The 23,200-nt window shown below is 36.6% G+C and overlaps 1 protein-coding gene across 1 annotated transcript in view; it reads right to left on the reverse strand.

Annotated features, from left to right (window-relative positions):
- CAMKMT (calmodulin-lysine N-methyltransferase) overlaps positions 1-23,200 on the reverse strand; it is a 225,639-nt gene that overhangs the window by 6,346 nt on the left and 196,093 nt on the right. Inside the window, exons 8-9 of the mRNA XM_086628769.1 lie at positions 12,739-12,813; positions 5,529-5,592 (exon numbers count right to left, since the gene is read on the reverse strand). Coding sequence (XP_086484895.1) covers positions 5,529-5,592; positions 12,739-12,813 — 139 coding nt within the window. The remainder of the gene's footprint in view (positions 1-5,528; positions 5,593-12,738; positions 12,814-23,200) is intronic.

Consider the following 23,200-nt stretch of genomic DNA (forward strand, 5'->3'; position numbering starts at 1 on the left):
AAAAAAAGAATTTATACATTTTTAAAACTGGAAGGGAACCAGATATAACCTACACCAGACTAAGCTTTTAATATACTCAAGCTGGAAAAGTCAATCGTTTTCCTGGTAAAACACTAAGATAGGTTAATATAAATAATTGTCAAAATAGGGAAGACTTCTGTAAGCAAACAAATGCAAACTAGGAAGTAATAAATAAATATTTTTTTTAGAAAACTGCTGACTGCCATACATTTGCTCCTTTCATATAATAATGGTGGCTATGAATTACCAAATTAAAACACAGAAAAAGCATACAAAACATACACTCAATGCAAAATCCATTTGTTAGCTCATGACCATGCAAAGACAGTAAATAATGATTTTCTTTTTTACTTCATACATAGAAGAGTACCTCCCATTTGCTGTCAGTGGAATTACAACAGTGTAAAACAAGGCAAAATGGGAGGCAAATCAGAGCCGATCATTAATTTTTTAGATATTTTAAACAATCTGAGCAGTGCAACCAAATTTGACCCTAAATTGTTAAATTGCATTTAAAGCAGGACTTAATGTTCTTGCATGTAATTCTGGATCTTTCAAGATGATCAGGCCATTTATGATGCCCAGGCAATACATTATGGTCCATTAGCTAATTTTTTGCTCATCCTTCTGTATTTAAGAAAACAAAAATGACTGTACCTTGAACTGATAGATTTTAGACATCCTGTGCAAAGTACTAGCCCCAAACCTAACCTACTTGACACAGCATCTCTTGAAATCATATTTGCAAAATTAATTCTAATTGGCTGAATACCGTGTTCTGTCACATGGAATGAAAACTGGTTGAAGAGCTGTAAACAAAGGTTAATATCAGCCAACAGCATATCACACCGAGGGGAGCCACAAAGTTTACTGTGAGTTCTTGTATTTAACTTCTATATTAATGAGAGCTAAGACTAATTTGTAAGGTGCTGTAATCAACCGAAGAGACAAAAATATTTTTAGGGATGCTACAGAAGAATATTTGGCTTGACAAAATGTAATCTTGTATATCAGAGGAAAAAAGTGATCAGAAGAGAGAATTTCAGTGGGAACTCTGGAAAGTTACAACGCTGACACAGATACTTAGAGAGGAAGATAGGGAACAGATCTGTGCACTACAGCTCATGGACACATATGCCCAGACATCATGCAGTGAGGCAGCAATAAAAACACTACATCAGTATCTATGGTACTCATGTGTACTTAAAAGACTTCAATCATTAATACCACAGCACTGTATTTATTCTCACAATGCCTCTGTGAGATAGGGAAATACTGTTATCCTCATCTTTCTCATGGGAAATTTAGGCATAAAGGAGATTGAGAGCAATATCCAAAGCAACTCACTTCTGCTAATTTGTGTAGCTACAACTTTAATTCTGTGGCTAAATATGAGGTGCAAAGGACTGCAACTCCCATCGAAGGCACTGGAATTGCTTATGTAAATGTTAGATCTGAATATAGGCTCAGCTCAGGATGAAAAATATTAAACACAGGAAATCCACAATCAGTTCCCTCACATCCTTGGCATGCTTTAATGTCATCAGACAGAAGTGGGCAGCAAAGGGAGCCTTCAGATGAGGATCCTTCTCCTACTGCCATCTCACACTCCCCAGAATGTTCTGCAGAGACCCTTCTTGGCATAAGAAGAATGAGACTCCTCTGGATTCCTTCATCGTCACGGGCAGCTTCACAGAGAAGTCACTGTAACGGGAAACATGTTCCCCACCCCGGGCTTACAGATGACACGACTCATGAGGGGACTTCAGGAATGGCTAAACCTCGTGAACAGACTGCTGGAGGCTGCATGCCCTACACTGGCCACTGATCGAGCAGCTTCGATGGCTCTTACAACAGCATCCTCTTACAAATTTCCATTTGGAGTCAGAAGTTCATGCGGTCATTCCTTTTCACACTCTCTGTACAGTAATTACTTCAATCTTAATTTGAAAGAGAAATACAGTAAAACAGAATGCAACATGGTATGAATTAAAATCAGAATGAAAATCTTGAAATAACTTCAAAAAAGAGGAATGGCCTTTTATGGAAATGACTACACAGCTACTTTTGTCCAGCTCCTCAGTTCGTGTAAAAACCCATTCCTCTACTGAATTTAGTGTGCACTTAAAACAACTGAGGGTCTTGCTCTTGCTGACAAAAACCCAAGAAATCATGACTGAGTTTATCACTACAATAATCTCCCTAAAACTGTGGGAGATTTTGTGGAGGTGCTGTGGTCAATTCTGGTCTTTCACAATCTGAGTTTGAAGCACTTGCTTGTTAACTGCATGATCTCTGTGATTCTGCTATCTGTTGTGGGGCTGCATTCATATTTCTAATTTTAAAATGTTTTTTTTTTGTTTCCTGGTTGCTCTGCAATAGTAAAAATTAGACCAGTAGGCTAGATCTACACTTGATGGACTATCCTAAAGTTGTTTAATTTGAAGTTTGTAATTCAAGAGTGCCTCCCAGTTTAGGATGATGTTTAAAGTTCAGACTGGTCTTTCCTCAGCTGGGAAAATAATTCCAGTAAACTCGTGAAGAAAACACAGAGGAAAATGTCATTCCATGGGGCCATACTATGAATCAGATGACTGAAATGACCAGAGTCCTGTTCCCAGGAAAACAAAAAGTTACCCAAAACACTGTGTCATATGGATTCTAATAGCCACGAATAACATCCTCAATGAAAAAGGAAATACTACAGATAATTTATCTCTTTTAAACTAACAGTAAGAATAGATTGCCTGTTCTGAATTTCTCCTTCAAGACAGCTTTGTAAAGATACCCGTGATTTTCTGTTTACTCCACGTTTCCTTTTGGTTTTGCTGGCTGTTATTTTCCCTGAACTCTTCTATCCTGGTTACACTTGAAAGGTCTTACACCTAGATGTGTCTTCCATTTCAGATCATTCCTCTATTGATTTGGCAAATTATTACCAATAAGCAAATGTAACTTCTAAATTTGAGACAAAATAATTCATGTAGAAGAATGAACTTAATCAAAGTAGTTTATGCCTCAGCTTGGGCATAAACTAACGCCCATAAACTATTCTTAAGTATTGCAACTGGCAAATGAGTTCAGTATTAATTTATTTTTCCTTTAAAGGCCAAAGTATAGTGCCATTTAGTAAAGTTTCCTCTGATATTTTCTTTAGATTTATACCAGTTAACAAGAACAGTAAAAATAATGACTATTAGGTACTTGTGATTGCATCTTGTCTTGCGATCTCAAATGAGTATATGATTTTATTTGGGTCTTTCAAACCATGAAAGCATACGCTTGAAGGCATTTCTATCTCTTTTTGGATAAGAAAGCTCATTTAAGGTGTCTGTACTCCCAGCTTCCAGCCCACACAATAGTTTGCTGTCCTTTTAGTTATGAATTATAAAAATTTGCAAGGCCATGCCATAACTGGATATCTATCCATATGGCCATCCATAAAGTGGATTAGACAAATGACTGGTTGAAAAATACAGATTGGTCCAAAACTCTGCAATAGGAGCAAGAATTTCTTAAGCTACCTTTGCTGACAGGAGATAGGAACCATGGCCTAAAATGCAGAGCAAATAAGTACAGGCTATGCTATTAATCACAATATGCAGAAGCAAGCCAGACTAGGAAGACAGGGAACAAAAAGCCATCTTCCTTTACTCCATCCACATTCACAAAGGACTGTAGTTCATCTGCTCTGAAAAACAAAGGCATATTCTGAATTTGAATTAGCTGACTGGAGTTAAAAAGCAACAAAGTCAGGCTGGTTTTGGTTTAAAGTCAGGTTGACAATTCCTAAGTTGTCTACAGAAGGGAACTTGAGCTGTGAACACTACTTAAAATTGAGGCTGCCTTACCCTCACTGTTTTTTTTAATCATTCTCTGGTTGGGCTAATCAGACCAGGTCAAAACTGTATGTATGTGTGTGTGGATATAAAAATGCCTGTGTGTACCCACATTTTTTGGCAATATAGACCACCAGACTATGATTAGCCATGAGCAGGAGACAAAGCAACTAACAGTTGTTCTTTCACTCCATCTAGAGGCTTTATCCAGGTCACAGTTACCAGCACACCTCTTAAAGACTTCCCTTCCTGCCACTCATACTCCTCTCCCACAGTGCACTTTAACGGACCCAGTACAGCAGTCTATGGGGCTACCTGAAGAACCACATGTGGACATTGATCTGGGCTGAAAAAAAAATATTTCTGCATTTTTTAAAACTGGGATCAGCTTTGTGTTCCAGACTGCTTGTGGCCCTAAAAATTGTTGCATCCTGACAACTGATGGCACATCAGGAAAGTCAGAATGCATCATTCTGGGGACGAGCTGCTTAACCTCCCCTTGCTGCCACTGACAGAAATATCTGGGTAACCTTTTCCTCAGCGTGGCTACGTTTCTCCTGTCTTCCTAGCAGCCTTGCCCCACAGGCTCATTAAAATAATTCAGTCTTAAGTAACTTGCCTTAGGTCACTCAGGAAAGGCTATGATAGAACCAAGAATAGAAACCTGATCACTCTTAGCAAAGAATGGGATTACTTACATGACTAAAACGACTTGGTTTCTTAAGCCTTTCCACGTTTGATTCTTCTATTCCTTTTACAAAGAAATCGCTTGTACAAAAAGTACCATACAACGCAAATAAAGTTTGGAGAATGCATTGCTAACATGAATGGAAAGTTTACCTTACTGGAAGATTTGCATGGTGAGCATGAAAAAGTAAAATTCCTGTTTCAAAATCCTACTTAGAGCAATTATTCATATGTTTTCTCATATTCACATTTTGTTATCTCCTTTTTATTTTTTTTTTTAGAGTCAAGATTATTATTTGTTGGGTGTAAGTATATGCATATAACAGCTTTTTTTTTTTTTTTGCCTGTAGGTTTCTGATTTAACAGCTTCATCAATTGAGCATGGTAAGATATTTTCTCAGTGACACTTATGTAGAACATGTAAGCATTTTATGAAGAGCTTAATTTCATTATGTTCTAAGATATAAAACGTGAACACAGGGCTTAATGGAAAAAAGTTTTAGGCTACAATATATGCATAAAGGTTTTGTTCATTTTATATAAACAGAAATGAAAAGAAAAAAATATTCTTTCATAATAAATAAATACATAATGACAAAGGTTACAATTGAAGGGATTACAAATGACAGAAGCCAACACAAAAACTTTCAATATCGTACTTTTACTTTAATATGAAGACATTATTATCAAAGGAAAATACTCGAGAAACGCTTTGATAAAAATAATCTCACGCTATCTTTGAAGCGGTTTCATTTATTTTACTACCCACTGTGTTCCTTATCAGAAGGCCAAGTATAAGAAGTTTCCTAGTTTATGATTAGGAAAGAATCTGATAGATTAGAAGACTCAATTGAAGTTGGACATAATAAGTATTAAAGTATTACATGACATTAATCCTGCCATTCCATTACTCTCTCAATCATTGTGCACAGACTAATTATTCTGAAGCCAGTGTTCAGGAGAAAATAGAAACATACTTACACTGGGTTGGAGTAATCTCTTTATTGCATCAACAAGGCTAGCTCTGTACTGGTCCAGAAACAGGCTGACATTGAGAAGAGAACAGATTCCAGATTAAAATGGGTTTTCAATTCTAATGATACTAATGCAGATAAGTACCAGGCTAATTACATATGTTTACACAATGCTGTAAAAGAGAAACTGCAGTTTACATTTCTGTCCAGTTCAGGTACTTTTAAAGACTAAAAAATACATAAAGTCAAATATAATCGAAATAAAAGCTAAAATATCAGCATGAATGCATCTTTATATAGCTGAGATTCACAGATCACATATGCTAGCTATTAAAATACTACTATATCAGAAATCAGGATCAATATATAAAGTTAACATTTTACATGTTATTTTATACAAGGTGAGGTGGAGTTTTAAAAAATTGTTTTCTATTTTATTTCTGGTGTTATTATTCAGGGTGTTTTTTTCCTTTTACCTTCATGGTTGTGGCATTAATTCATTATTATCTAGTATGCGTGTTTGTTCTATTTATATACATATTTCTATCTATCCCTATAAAGATTTACAAGCCCCTACCTCCTCTCTTCCTCAAATGCCGTTCAAATACAATGACCCAGATTGTACAGAGTTGTCCTCTCTCAAGAGTGAAATCCTTCATCTCCAGCATGGGTCCCGCAAGGATAGCAGCAGAGTCAATTTTCCCATGCAATGTTGCCAACATGCTCAGCCCTATTTTGGCGTGATTACCTCATGATTTGAGGGGATAATTCATTCTTCATGCCCCTCAGTACCTTAATGTATATACTAATAGTGGCAACCAGGGTGCCAATCACTCTTGACTAGATATTTGTGGACATGTAGTTACTGTGGATGAGAGTGCATTTACAATGGTTAGTGAACAACCATCGGATAGCAACTGATGCCTTTCAGTCCTTACTACCACGGGTTGCATTTATGTTGTCGATTCAGATAAGAAACTCTATCAAGCAGGCCACAAATAATGTGATTCTCTCTTCGTTATTTTTCATGCTTTCTCTATAATAAAAGTGCTTCCCAGCCTGTGTTAAGCTCAAGTCCCACACTACACGGCATTTTGTCCATTCTTTATGACTTTTTTCTATACTCCCCTTTCCCTTATTCTCAGACATCTCATTCCGAAGAGATGTGGGTAATTTTTTTCCAGGCTTGAAATTTCTAAAAGAATATAAAGAATATATGAAAACACTGGAGAGAAAAAGTGGTCTGCCGACCACATGCCAGTCATCAAGAATAAAATATGCGTGGATATTTAGTTAAGAACACTCCACAGCTGCCAAGGATAATACAATATTACATATCATAGGGTCAAGCAGCTGTGTAAGAGCTGTGAATTTTTGCTACTCAGGAAAAGGAAAAAAGCCTATCAGAAAACTTGCCAAAGTTCATCAGTAAAAACTGGCAGAACCTCACGTTGTTGAGAAAATATGGTAGACTTGGTATCCATAAATTTCTTGAACATTTCATATAGAATTATGACCTTCTGAATTTCTTCTTATGATATTGAAGTACTAGCTAACAATTTCTCTGATAGCCTGCTCACAAGAAAATTTAAACTTTAGCTATTGGAATGATGGCTGCCCCTCATCCTTGATTAATGTTACTGGAAGAACCTTACTGAAAAAAATGTTTGTTTAAATTTAATTCATTGAAACAGCAGCTGATAGCTCTACTGTCTCCTGGGAGTTTTAATCACATTCACCTCAGGTAGGTCCCTATGCAGATAGATACCATAAGACACTACTTCACTGGGAACTTAGCCACCTGCAGAAGAGGTGGAATATAGTGCATGAGTCCTTTCCCCAAAAAATCGCTAAAAATGATTATTTTTCTTCAACATGAAACATCACAAGCATGCACATATTTAAGACTTGCTGAGATCCTGTGTCGATAGAAGTACATTCCAAATGAAAAATGCACTTTTAATATATTTATTTTTGAAAGCGATGTAGTGGAAATACAATTTAGGGGCAGCTTACCAGTGCTAAAATTCCTTTTTCATGGACCTGCATACCATTCTCTCTTTTTACAATGAGACGGGGGCACAACTGCTGCTACCAATCTTGTTCCTTTACAATGAGAGAACTACAGGCCTTTGTTCGCCAGAAACTGAGTGTCTGAGAACTTAAAATGGTTACATGACCTGCCAAGAGATTAGACAATTTCAATAATACCTTTTCTGTCTGACTCCCACTTGATATTTTGGTGGTATGGGAGGTAGACTTTTAGCCCTGTTAGCTTAGGAAATCCAGATAACCTGGCACAGTTGCCCTGCCCCTCCCAAGATGTCCCTGCCCTCCAAAAAGCCTGTCCCTGGGAACAGGACCTACTTCAATTGAAAATAGTCTCCAATATTGCAATTTCCAGTCTGTTGCTCTGTGAGCCACATATTCTGACCAGAGGGAGCAGAGAAGGCTGGAAGCAATGCTAATGCAATGCAGTGACTACAAGGAACATCTCTATCCTCCCTGAGTCGAAGGACGCCTTGAATGAGGAAAATCCTGAAGAAGTCGTTAGATAATCTGTGCTGCAGACAGGGCCAGCACAGGATTTGGCCCACGCAAGAAGATTTAGTCACGCAATTTCTCTTACCAGTAGAATTTGTATGACTAAATATTATCACAGCATCCTGCAAATGTACCCGAGAGAATCCGTTAAAGCTCACAACAGCTCAGTGAAATTAAATAATGTATTGTTCTAAACCATTCTCGCCCAGTTCTCATACCTCAATTCAAATTTGGCTTAGCTCACCATTACTTCAGTGGTAATAACTCATGTTTATGCAGTAAGGACGCTCTGAAAGCAGAAGCTCAGTACAGAAATAGCAAGGGTTTCTCAGGTCAGCATGGAAGTTTTGGAGCACAGCAGCAGGAGAGGCAAGAACACAGTCTAGGATTCGGCCTTTGTTTTGGCAGTGCTCTTCACCTGTGAAATCTGGATAAACAGGCAGGCAATCTTAGAATCATAGAATCGTTAGGGCTGGAAGGGACCTTCAAAGGTCGTCTAGTCCAACCCCCCTGCAAGGAACAGGGATATCTCCAACTAGATCAGGTTGCTAGATCATCTTGTCACCTTTCCTTCTTGTGTTTGTTTGTTTTAATTTTAAATTACTTTTAAAACTAAAATGAAAGTTTATGCTAACATTGTATGGAACTAACAGGAAGCCATAAGGAAACAAATTAAAAAAACAAGTAGATTCTCAGTTCGCTTCATGCTGATATCTTTTTATCTTGTGCCTCACAACAAAGGGCATATACTAATATTTTATAGGCTATGATGTGAGCTTATTTTTCTTTTTGCATCCTTTTCAATTGGTAAAAGAGCTTAGTTTACAAGTGTACTTCAGACATTATTATATTCATGTATAGTGCCTAGTATATAGAGCCATTTATCTTTTTGTTCACCTCCAACTACATAGCTGACATAAATTGAAAAAATCCTTACTTCCATGTCGTCAGATTCCACTACACTTGAAAGTGTGTGCAAGAAATAAGGCTTAAAACTAATAACAAATTTAAACTGAAGGAGGACAGAGATGTTACTGCATTCCTGCAAAAAGATTTCCTTGTATTAAATGAAATACTAACAGAGACAAAATTGGCGTATTTTAAGATATTTGAAGAATACTTTCAGTTTGGTTCTACATTCCTGGTGAATCCACAGGTCCCCATGACTTCAGCAAAAATCTCAGCAGTAAAAGTAATGTGGGATAGCCCTCCTTGGCCTCTGTTATCCAAATACCTATGCATGTGCCAAACTTCAAGAATATAATCCATCTAACTAAGTAAAATGGGATGTTACGCATTTCCAAAATGATATGGTGATCTAGACCTTATACTGTCTCTACATTAAAATTATTTGTGCAACTTGTTTCACAAGAACATGAAAGACAAAGATTTTTCTATTGGCTCAGTCCTATCAGCCTTGACCCTCTTGGAGTAAAAAATCTCAGCAACTCTTTTCTTAATAGAGAAAAGGATATATGCTTCCTTTTAAATAATCAGAAATCTGAGGTTCTTGAGAGTTTTGGAAGATCTTGTTTTTGGCCTGTCCATACAGACACCTGTTATTTCTCCTCTTCTATTCATAATCACTCTTACAGTTCCAGCATCTGCATGGCTTTATATTCACAAATGTAAGTCAAACGAAAGTCTAAAATTCTGGCAGCCCTCACCTGGCCTTAAAATTCCCCCTTAAAAACACGAGGTGAGTGGATATGCTTTAAAAATTCCATTATTTCAGTATTTTTCCAGTGTATCCTTCTTGCAGGTGTGGCCTCTCCAAGATTTTTTTATTCCTTATTTTTATCTCATAGTTGACAATTTATTAGTTATTTGGAACTGCTGAACCATGAAACTATTTTTATTGTCAAAATCCTGAATGGTTAAATAATGACCTGCTTTCACAGTTTGCCTCTTATTTATTTTATAATCTAGTTGAGCTACTAAATTTAGCTGTTAACTAATAGACTGTCTGTTCTGGGAAATAACTTATTTTCCACCCCTGCACACAAGGTTTATGAAAGTCTGACTGTAAATATATGAATATAAACATATCGCTGCTTGTTGTAATCATGTACATTTTTACTTGAACCTCCATGTGGACTTGGAATATGTTTATGAATAGAGCTTGTTTTCATGTAAATGGGATCAAGCAGTACCACTGGTTAGCTATTCAGAGAATCAGACAATATCACCGTTGCTGGAAATACTTCAATAAAAATTTATCCATGTACCTAATATTTGAACTCAGATTTTTTGCTTTCTAGTTCTCTGTTCTAATCCCAGATTTATTGACTGACAATGAAGTATATGATGGTGTTAAACTAAATGCAATCTATTCTATCTGTTTTTATCGCTGCATACTTCAGGTTTCAGCTGAAGAGCTGTAAGAAAAGAGATTTTTTTTTTTTCCTCTTCAGTGGCAGCCCAAAAAATTCAGAGAGCAAAAATCCTGCCAACAGTTCTCAAGCCAATTCTATATCTCGAAAGAGAAATACATGAAAACGAAAAGAAGATTCGAGTTTGATAAAGCATGGAACATTTTTTTTCCCTGAGTTTTTTCATGTACCAGAAAATGTAGTGTCCATTAAGTAAAAGAATAATTTCTAAAGGAAACAAATAAAAGGATTTTCATGCTTATTAAACTATACATGTGGGCACTTTCAATAAGATAATAGAGACAATTTGTGAATAAAATCACGCACTTTAAACTAACGTGCATATTTCTATTTATTTTTTAGAAATTTATAAATATTTATACACTTACCTGCATCTTAAGTGCTTCAAAACAAATGTACAAAATGCAAGGATTGCAAATGCATTATGTATTTTACCTGTCATGTTTGATTCTTTGTTTCCTAAAGAAACTACACTATTTCCAAACAGACTGGGAGGAGTATTAGGCAAGAATATTACAGAAAAAACCAACTTAAGTCTTGCTCCGCTCTGCTGTACTCCCAGCACAAATAGGATGACATGGTATGAGTATCAAGAATACAAGAGATGGCACAGCCAGGTTGTTTTGATATTTGTGTGAAGAACAAATTTAACTCTAAATCTCTTGGCAAGACCTTGCTTCACCCACATAATCTGGAGAACATCCATATGTGAGCCTTGTCTAAGCCTCCGAGAAGACTGCTGCCCTCCTGCTCATGTCCGCCAGCACTCTGATCTGACTTTCATACTTAATCTGATCTAATCCTGTCCAGCATTAACTTCATCTGTGCAATGAAACCTGGAGTATCCATTCTAATATTTGGTGAGGAAGGCATTTACTAAATTACTTGCTGAAATCATATGGTGTTGTTTAGCTCCTTATTTTAATCAGATGATGCATCTCTGAGGCACATTATCAGCGATTAGTTAGAAACCCTTCTCTGTCCTTTTTGGGAACAAAGAACTTTTCTGAAATTAAATGCTAAGAGAAATGAAGCACTGTTGCATTCTGTCAACAAATAGGTATTAGAAAAAGGAATAAAGACGACTCAATACACTTTCTTCAGTGCTATACAAAGCCGGTAACTTTTCTGAAATAAGAAGAGTTTGCTTAAATAGCAAAATATCAAAATACCAAACAAACAAACAAAAGCTTTAGAGGAATATTTTATCAGAAGCCACTTAAAAAGAACATTGTTTAAAAAGACAATAGACAGCTTCGTACTTCCTTTGGCCTTTTTCCTTTAACTATTTTTTAGTAAGGTACAGAAATGTGCTGAACTGAGCTGTCCTAGGAAGCCCTTGTTTTCAGAATTCGGTTTCTCACAACAGTTATGTGCAACAAAACATAACCAGCTTTTTCTGTTTTGGACATTTAAAGGGTCAAGAGCAAATATTCATGAAGGAAAGAGAGATTCATTTAAAAATATCTACTCTCCTAAATGAAATTTCCACATCTCTTTTTACACTGTCTCCATTTACATTATACAAATAATTAATAATGTATGATTTTTAATGTTAGCATGCAGCAAATATAGCACAGCACAATTCTGCAAATCCAGTATCAGAAAAGGGTTGTGTCAATAATCAAATATATTTGCATAAATTATTAAACAATATACCATATTGTAACATGTATCTACCTTTTCATAAATTAAGTGCTGTACTCATTTTTTTACCAAGAATTCTTTTACAATTAACATTTGCCTGTGTAAATAATATAAAGCCTCTGTCTACAAATAGTGCTGTCAAATTAATTTAAGAAACAGAATGTGATGGGGAAAAAAAGGTTTTGAAAATCTTTTTTTCCTCAGAAAGATTTTCTGGGGAGCAAAAAATATATCCCCTTATATCAATAGTCAGATCTTTCCTAAGAAGTAAGCTAATTGAGCTGTTTGTGTTGATAAACTCCCTTTTCTCCAGACTGTTCCTCACTGAGCCATAATTATTTGCAATTTGCCTAAGTCGTCCATTTACTGATACGTCAAGCATGAAACAGAGGCAATTCCAGAAAATGGAAATGCTTCTCAAAATCAATCTTTGGGAAATAATGTGGTAGAAGTTACTGTGTGATAGAAGACTACCTTATAACTGTCACATGGAGATGAATATTAATTTGTTGAGGTTAAGGTGGCTTTGTGCTTCATTTGTTGACTTTGCTTAGCCATCAGCAAGCAGCACAGTACAATTACTCCAGCAAAGCTATTTTTCTAACATGAGTTTTATGATTTTTATGTACTTACCAGTCAGCACACATAACAATGTCAAAATGTCCTTCCAGTTGAGAGACATCTGTCTCATTATCCCATCGTAAAATGCTAGAGGAAAAAAAGATTTTTTTAAAAAAAGAGAAAAGAAAAAAGCACTTACATTTTTCATCTTGAGATTTTTAAAGTGTTAATATTATTCTTATGTGACACAGAAGTGTTTTTAAAAGTATACACTCATTACTCTCCAAGATGAATGTAAAAATATTATTCTGTACATTTTTAAGGTTTTAAATCTCAACGCTAAAGAGCTATCTTTTTATTATAACAGAAAGGCAATCCGCACAGGTTCTGATGGGTGGATCACCAGAAAATATGCATTTCTGAATTACTGGCACAGGTATGTCTTCGGATTTTTACCCCTTAACACTACTGCACGAGGAAGTGAAGTCAAAGTATCGACAATCTGAAGGAAACACAAATTTGCACAAGAGATGCGAATTCATGAATCTCCATTACATCTGGCAGGCAAGTCAGTTATGTTTCTCATTGATGAAGTGAGCATTCACTTGGGCTGGAGGGAGGAGGGACAGGGTGAAAGAATGCCAAGCTTAACTTCAATGCCAGCTATGTTGCCTCAGGCAAGCTTAAAAATATAGCAGTGCGGACTCTGTCAACACCTATTCTCTCACAGGTGATAAGCTATTTAACTCTAAGGTACCCAATAGTAGGCAAAAATGCACATATGTGCAAAATTCTTCTTTGTTTATAAATGCTGCCAATTTATGTAGCTGTCATGAAGGATTTCAGTACTTTGCTCTCATTTAAAAACAGCAACTAGTACTGGAATTTACTGCATACTTAAAATATCATTACCCCGAAGATTTGAAGCTGCATTTCTATTTCTAGCCTATTTTTTTTAAAAAAAAGAATCTATCCTTCTTTTTCATTTCCTGGTTATTTATAATAGAAAGTAGATAAATATTTATGGGAAAAGCACTTGTGGGGGAAGGGTCTAATCTGATCTTGTCAGGTTGTGCATGCTTATCTCAGTTTTGTATGAGTCTTGACCAAATAGACCCTTTAGTCTTCCCGCAGCTATAATCTACTTCTGGTTAAAAGCCATCTCCATTCACATTCTACTCCTAATATTTAACTGAGGATCAGTTATAATGTGTTCATTCAGAAATGTTCCCTAAGTATACAGGAAAAAAGGAAATTTTATTCATCAAGTATACTATATGCAAAAAAGGCTTGTAAATATGTAGACAGATCATTACAGAGCCACAAAGAATTAAAGTACCGTTATACGCATGTACATGTGCACAGACACAAAATTCGAGAGAGGATGTTTTTAAAACATGGAAATTATGAAAGGAGATGTCCAGTTGGTTGGGAAAGCTTTGATTATGTGAGACTCAGTGTAACTGAACAGATCAGGACTCATTAGCCCATTTGCCCTCCTGGAATTTACTGTGACAATCCAAAGAGAGAAAAGAGTAGATTAATTTAATTTTTCCCCCTCAAATTGAAAGTATTCCAGATTTTAGAAGCCTAGGTAGCTTTGCACACTGGCACGCAGCAGGCATCCAGTAGTGGAAAGTGACAAAGGAGAGTTCTCACTCTCAGCTGCTGGCTGCCTGCTGGCTACCAGCGGCTTTTTCAACCCTGTTTCCGTGGAAACTTAGGTTAGAATGGTGAAAATTAGGTAAAGGTAAGTTTTGTGGGTTTAAAGCACGCACTCTAATACTTTAAGAATCCTGAAGCAGAACTGGAAATTGGTAGATGAACTGTGAGCCTTAAAAGGCCACCTTTGGTTCTCATTGCTACAGAAACAGAGATCTGATCAGTACCACTATAGGGATTTGAATGATGATTTTTTTTTTAACCCATATATTTACTATACTTCACACATGCAGTTTGGAAGGCAGCACAGGTGCCTCCTCCCGGAAAAAGAAAACCCACTTCTCTCACGTTACTGTCAGGCTCCCACTGAGCATCCAAAATACAGCATTTTCTGTGCACACCTACTGTAGGCACAAAGGGGTTTATGCGGGTAGGTAAAAGCTCAGAAACCACAATGCTGAGCAAAACATGGAATCGACAAGTTGCCAGGAGCATGAGCAGTGGTGCAACGTGACTGGCATGTGTGCCAGCGGCATGCGTTAGGAGTGAGCTACGGGCCCCGCATCCAGCCGTAAGCCAGTCTTCCTCCACTTTCCTCATCTAGCACCAGGGCTGCAATTCATCTCTAGCTTCAGTACAGCTGCATTCTTGAAGACATGATAATTACACAAAAGCCAACGATAAATTCGCACACAAGATTTTCAAAATCAACTTTGCCATAAATTTTCAAAAGGTACAGGAAAATCTTTATTCCTGTAGGGAAATAATCATGTAAACTAAAGAGAATTTCTATAAAATAACTACCAACAGGACTCATTCTGATCTCATGCACGATGTATCCACACTGGTGGGAGAGATGCAACTACAAGCTGTATATATTTATCCACGCTATCTTTAGCCAAGTGCAAGTATGACTAGTAAGAGAAGCACAGCAATGGTATGTGAAGCTCCATACTGGCTGCAACCTCCAAAACTGTTTCAGTAGCTAACTCTGGGCTACCATATCTACACCATTATCTGTTTAATGCTTCCATAAATTTGCATGAACTGCAATCAGACATCTACACCTGTACCTGTAAAGCTGATGTGTCCCTGCATATCAGGGAACCAGAAACAACTCTGCTCAGAGTCAGCATTATTACATCATTAACGCTGATGTCAGAATCAGCTATTTTGAATTCGAGTGCGAATGAAAATAGTGACTCAGAGTCAGGATGTATATAAATACCATCAACCAGCCATACAAATTCTCATAATCCAAACACAATTCCTGAGTGTGAAGCATAGAAAAAAACCACCAATATTGCAAAACAACTCTGAGAAAGGTGAAGGTGTGTATGTGTATCTAAGTGCACGTATCTATACGTAGTAAGGGGGTGAGGAATAACACTTTTTTCAGGGATTACTGAGGACGTGACTCTTAGAGTTAGTGGTCAGACTTGAAAGAAATACCAAAGGCACCATGAAGTAAGGACTGATTGCATTTCCATTTAAAGAAAAGCACTGCTAGGAAACCCAGAAAAGTGCTAGCAACAGAGATCTGAAAATCTCAGTCTTTATGAAGTTTCCTTTTAAAAAAGACATAAGTGTAAAATACCATACTGCAAAAAGTCTTTTAAATTGCCAGTATCATGTTGAGTGCCAACATGAAAAAAATGCAAGCCTTCTTAATATTTTCCTCTTGTTCCCTTTCCAATGATGCTAAATAAGTGGACATAAACCACTTTTTCCTCCTTTGCTTCCAGCAAAATGAGACGTTTTAAAGCTATAATATTTTATGCTCCTTTTCGGGAAAGATGCTACAGTACGGACAGCTGAAACTATTTTGTAAATTTGAAAAATGCACTTTACTCTGTATTTCTGTTCAAGCCGTACCTTCAATGGCCTTTTTGTTTAAACTGCACCCCACTCCCTCCACCCCAACATATTTAAGGCTGTGCAAATCTCACTCTTGACCTTATTTTGTGCTGGCTTATTTACCTCATGCAGGTTTAGTTTCTTGCAATTGAAAACAGGTAACTCAACTTCATCAGAAAAGGGTCTGAAACCCACTGGAAATATAAAACAATTTGGGAGCTTTTTTTGGCTACAACAAGAACATTAAAAAATGAAATAGGATGCGAGGGAAAAACACTACTGTGCTGTGCTGTTCAGCTACTACTTACGTGAAACTGATGGTGGCTGAAACTTGGTACCCGCTAATGGCTGCTTTATGGCCTGTATCAAACGAATTTCACCAGTTTTCAGAGGAAAAGTACCCACGTCACAAATCTATTACTATAATTAGCAATCCTGATGGCAGTTCCAGCAAAAAGGACAAGGACTGAATGAGCTACGGTGAATGAACTATCCTCTCACATGCAGAGGCGGCTTTTCCAGGTCAGGGATAAAGCTTACTACTGAAATAGTCAGAGAAAATATGTGCTGATGCTTTAGTTTCCCAGGCCGTGAATCTTACACCATTCTAAAGCAATAAATTAATTTTAAAAAGCACCCCACAAACAATCAAAACATTTTCTTTTTTTTTTCCAAGATTTATCTTTTAAATTGACAAGCAAGCCAGAAAATGTGATTAGAGTCAAGATAAAAAGAATTGTAATGATAATAGAACAAAAAGATAAACTAAGAAAATAGACACTTTAAGCAATACCAAGATATTGCCAAAAATCCCCTTGTATTTCAAAGAAAAAAACCCAACAAACAAAATAGCAAATGTCGCAGGGATAGTTGCAGCAGTCAAGGATGCACTCCCTCTGTACAGTAATTCTAATTTATGGAGGATAGCCTGACAAACGTCGACACTCTTTTTCTTACACTGGTAAAGTATCTCAGCAATCTATGACAAAAAACCTGATTTTACCAGGTTTTTATTTCTCATGCAAAATTCCTCATTACTATTATTATTCAACTTCTGTTATTCAGTGTTTGTCTTCCTAGTGTGCCTAGGCAGGTAACTTACATGAGAAAAAAACAGGTTAAGTCCCTGATCCTTAAAACTTGAAACATTTCCAAGTCTCTCTGAGATGTTCTTGTGTTGAATGGCATAGGCCAGAGTAGCTCTCAAGTTAGCAGAAGAGTAGTTGTGCAGATAAAGACACAAAAATCAAAATTAGAAGAAAGGACAAAAGACACAAAAGCATTCCTTGCCTCAAATATATTAGTAGTTTTAATAATGATAAAAAAAATTTGTCCCAATTAGCAGATGAACAGCTACCAACAATCCCTATCTACCCACCTCTTCTTTTCATATTTTAATTTAAGCTTCAGTCTTTGAAAAGCATTATCATTGGTAAGTATACAGGTTCAGGTAAAAGATTTTGTCTGGGGGCTTATATGACTTTTTCTATGACATCAACCAAGCAAGTTCATTAACACATTAACAAAAGACATCATCAGGATGTTTCTCCACACCTTGATTTTTGTCTGAGATTCCTCAGTTCTGTATAAAGATCAAAAAGCTGGATTTTAATTTAGCGACAGATGCGATGTGTACACCTATCATTACAACTCCTCCGAGGAGTCTTGCAAGTTTGCCTGCTATCATTTCCTCATCTTTTTCATTATATTCTCATTAGGTTGCACTTACTTCTCCACCTTCTGCCTTTCTTATCTTCACTTCTTCACTTTGCTCTATATTCTTATCCACTATCTCATTCCCTACAGTGCATACCTGAAGAGATCAGGGTTAAATTTTGAACCACAGGTACCCAACATTAACCATTCTCCCTTTCCTTTCATATTTCTAAGCAGTTTGATTGGGATATTTACAATTGCTGATGGGAATTTCCTTCTAACAATCCCCTTGCAAGTTTCAGCAACTTCTACGTCATTTATCTACTCTTGTCAAAGTATACCGAATGATTTTTCTCAGCTAGGCTCAAAATCTACACTTTATCCTCATTCTCCTGGACCTTTCTTCTCTCTTCAGCCCAGTAAAATATTGCTATTCATTAGAATCTTTTATTCCACTATTTCCACTTTTTTTTTTTAATTGACTAAAAAAAAATTAAATTTAAATATTTTTTTTTTTAAATTGAACCAGAGAGTCTCGGTTGGTGCGGTATTGCCGCCGATGCACTGTCGTGGTAGCAATTGGCACTTGTTGTTCTTTAACTCTCAGCAACCCCACAACAGAAGGGTCCTCCGAGAGACCAGGCAAGGCAGACAACTGTTCAATTTCCTCCTTCTCCACAGCAGCTACACCAAAAGCCCGCCGGTACCCTTTTGGGTCCCTGAAGTATCCCCTCCTGAGGTAGTCTATGCCCGTTTCTTCAATGTATTCTTCTAAAGATTATCTTCAAACCTTTTTCCCACATTTCTAATAAATTCACAGTGTTCCGTCTCAGCCTTTTCTTCCTCTGAGTTCTATGTCTGGGCTATCTCATCCATAAAAGGAAACCCAACTACCCACTTCTCTACTTGACACTATGTCTATCCAGACTCACAACTCAGTATTTTTCACAGCCTCAGTGAGTGAGAAGCTCATCACCTCTCAAGTACAACAAGGCATTGTTGTTACTATCTTTTCTTGATCCCTTGGGACACAAACATTAATTCGTCTGTAATCTCAGCTTAGACCTTCCTCTACATTTGCGTACCTCAGCTCCGTTCAGATTTTGCTTATTGTCTCTGCATAGGATCTCTAAGAAGTTTCTTATCTACTCACTCAACTTAAACTCTTGACCATGTCATCATCACTTAGATCTTAACATCACAATATTGTTCTCTTTACTCTTGGAAAAGGCAGTCTTGTCCTATTAATGTTTACTCAGTGCAAAGATTGTTCTTCTTGCCTACGACCCTGATCTTGTCACCTTTCTCTTTGTACTTCTCCAGGTAAGTTGCAAATCATCTTTTCCAAATGGTTCACGACAGTTCACTTCCTTATTTTTTTTTTAATCTCTCATTCGGAATTGAAAGGACAAGTCTCTCTTTTAATCAGCCCTAATGTCAGTCTATATCTTCCACTTAACTTTACAAGTAAGCACCTTTACAATTTTCTTCCACTATACTATCCATGAACATTCACAAACTTACCCCATTATCCTTGAAACTCACCTTTAAAATAGTGCCTATAAAAAGTGAAAAGAGGCTAGGTTGCTCTTGTGCCTCCAGCCCTGTCTATCATGTTCACTACAGTTCTCCTCGTTATCCTTCCTCACCGTATCCATCTCTGGTCTCAGACGATAGATTCTCTAACACAAACTGCCTTTTTGCTGTGTGTTTATACAATGCTTGGTACAACAAATCATGATGAAGTCTCATCACATTAATGTGATGAGGACAAAACAAGAAAAAACACCAAAACAAACTATCTATGTTTTCCTGCCTAAGAGTTCCTTTTTAAAAGTGTAAGATAAAGCTATATGCTTCCCTTATTCCTTATTCCTTATTCCTTATTCTGAGAACATATTTTTGCTCTCTTGTTCTGTACAACATATTTTGCTAAAATTCAGATGGGAACATCACAGTTTTGTCTTCAAAAATAACAGTCCTAACACTTACACATCTGCTGCATATCAAAAGCTACAAAATTTTTAGGACATAATAAATACACTGCATGTAAATATAACTGTTGCAGAATAAAGTTTTCCATTTTGTAGACACACCACAGCTCAACATTCAGTACAAGTGTGACTAATTTTTAGAAGAAGTGAGAATATCTTCTATAAAAATGTTATTAAATAAAAATACCACTGGTGTTTGTGAATTTGCCTTTTTGCATTCCCCCTCTACATCAATACATCCTAAATCAGTCTTTACTTAGGAAATTGACTACTGTTTTTAGCAAGGTTCATGTAGTACATTATACACAAAATAGGTGATTCTCACATTCTAATTCAGGCTGATATGGTATAAAAAAACATATCATTTCAAAACCCAAGACAGCACAAGCACATGTGGCGCAACTGTACTGGTAGGATCTGTGAATAGAAAGCTTTGTAAAAGTTAGTTTTGTGTAAAAATATGAAGGAAAGGAGACAGTTTCTTGCTCTACGGAAAATAGCCTAGCCATGAATACGAGGAGGATAATCAAGAGAGTAAGAAGAAAAAATTAAGAATATGAAGTGAATCAGGCAGGTTCAGAAGGACTGAATGGGAGGAAAAGTTAAAAGCAGCAGAGAAGATGTAATACACAGGTGCTTAAATTCTGAGGGCAGAAGGGACCACAACAAACATTCAAGACTTCAAATTTCTGTATCAAGTCCATATATCTCAGGAAATTAATAAAGATGTTTCAGAAAGATATCCAACCTGATTTAAATACATTCACTGCTTAAGGAACTACCACTTCTCATGGAAAGATGTTCTAATGTATTATCATTCTCTCTGTCAAATCTCATTTTTTTCTACACTGAATTGATCTAGCTTCAATTTCTATGTATGTCTTGTTACGTACTTGTAAGCTAGATTAAAGAGCGATCTTTTATTAAAGTATTTTTCTCCCACATGAGACTTTCAGATCAAAATCAATTCATTTCTTAACAATCAAGTCACCTCTTTGACAAGTTAAGTAAACAGAGCTCTTTAACTCTCTCGTTTCCAGACCCTGATTCACTCTTCTGTTTCTTTCCTGAACTCCGTTCACTTTCATTATCCTTGGTTAATGTTTGAATAACTGATATTAATTGAATATTAAGGAAATAAACAAAGATAACACTGTAAGCATAATTTCACCAAAATTTAAAGATTATCCCAACTTTCCTGTCTGTGGCCTGTAAAGGAGAGAGCCTATTGAAAGTGTGTAAAATATACCTGATGACTAGTATTAAGGTAGAGCCAAGCTACACAGGGAAGGGTAGACAAAGGTACAATGGTAACAGCATGAACTAGGAAGCAATGTAAAAGTTGGCTAAAAAGATGGATTCGCAAAAGAGCATAGCAATAAAACAAATAATCTTTGATTCTTACATCTCAGACATTTTCCTTTAAAGTGCTGGGAAGAAAGATGTAAGTTTTCTCATATCAGTGGTCTCCACCTAGTCTTTCTGTCCAGTCCAAGAGAGTATAAGAGGAATAGTTTTACCAAAAGCTTTTTTTTTTTAAGCTAAAAGGAGACCATCATAAAATAGCCAAGGATTTGAGCAAGAATTATCTAAAATAATGCAATACTATACATTTTGATAGCACTTAGCTTTTCTCCCTGTTCTTCCGAACACATAGAAATTTCTCTACAAAGCTTGCTAACTTTTCATTTTTTTTCTCTTTATATGGTCACATAATATATTTTCTCTTTATCTGGTCACATAAAGAAGTCAGACAATGCAATTAAAAAAAATATGCAACTTTAGTAATTCGATACAATTGGGTGAAATACACAAATAGGAGAGGCTTGGAAGTTGGTGAAAAGTGGTAAAGAAGGTTATTAGAAACACGATGTCATTCCTCCAAAAGTTGAAGTCACACCTGAATGAAGAAAGGATCACAAACTTGGAAAATGAAATACGGCAAGCCAAAAATGAGTGCACTCTTTCTTTTCTTCTAAATCTTCCTGCCAGCTAATAATCTGGATATACAATGAGCACTCACAGAGGACAACAACATTTCAGAGAGGTGAAATTAATTCTTTGCATTAGTGTTCACTGTAGAAGAAACTGAATACAATTTCACCACAGAAGCCTTCTTTGATATATCTTCTGTAAAAGGAAAATATATCAAACCTTGAGCTCTTTGAAGGTACTCAGACAAGAGTGATATGGGTAACACAGTTGCTTCTGATTCCAAATGGCTATTGGCAAACACCTTCATCAACAACATTTAAGGAAAGTAGACAGCCACTGCGGAAGAGTCCAAAGGGGGATAATCAGTGGAGATCCTATGGCACCTATTCTATTCAACATGTTTACAAGAGATAAACACTGAGGTGCCAAAGTTTGTGGATGTTAGGAAGTTATTCAAGATAGTAAGGAAAAGAGATTGTGAAAATTGCAGAAGGATGAAACTGAGTAACTGGACAATAAAATGACAGATGAAATTCAGTGCGGATAAATGCAAAGTGCACAATGGGAAAAATAATTCTGGCTTGATAAAGAGAATGAAGGTCTCCAAACTGACCATCACTGGAAAGCTCTTGATGTTGTGACAGACAGTGTCATGAAAATATTAGGTCAGTGCTCAAATGCAGTCAAACAACCAAATCACTGTTAGGCATTTTTACAAGAGGAACAGAAAGCATAATTATTCCACTACATATATCTATCATTTATGCACATTTTGAATGTAGTACTGATCATCCTCATCTGAAAATCAGTAGATTGAAAATGTAAAAGATAGAGAGCAGGGTAAGTATGATCAGAGGTATGGACTGGTTTCCCCCCGAGTTGAGTTTTCTGTGACAGAGCATTACAAATTCACAATGGACATAAACAGACAGACCATTCCTGGTTTCTTGCCACGCATATATAAAGTGATAAAATTAAGAAAGCAAGAACCAGGACCCTTTTTCTTTCTAACCAAAGAGCAGGAAATGTTCCTTTTGGCAGCTTCCTCTTTGCTAATAGATGCTGTCACGCAAAAGTGTTACATGAGGAGACTGGAAAAGTAGTTGGAAGAAAGGGATTCCATTGGGGTTGCTAAGCTGATAAACACAAGTTCAATAAATATGTTTTCAAAAAGTTTGAATTTAGCAACACTCAGGTAATTTTGATGAATGAAAACAGAGAGAAAGTCTTTACTAAGGCTGTCCTATGTTGATGGAACCTGTTACATGACCAGTTGAAATCGAGAAGGTTAGAAAGTTGGCATATTTGAAGAACATTGCAGTAAGGCAAAATATTCACATGTTGGCAGTTACAGAGAAAGAGGTAATATAAGAATGGAATCAGGATGATATAGATCAGCGCTCTATCATCGAGACCTCATCCACTATTAT

Source organism: Tauraco erythrolophus, chromosome 2, assembly GCF_009769465.1.
Source record: "Tauraco erythrolophus isolate bTauEry1 chromosome 2, bTauEry1.pri, whole genome shotgun sequence".
In the NCBI taxonomy this organism is placed as follows: Eukaryota; Metazoa; Chordata; class Aves; order Musophagiformes; family Musophagidae; genus Tauraco; species Tauraco erythrolophus.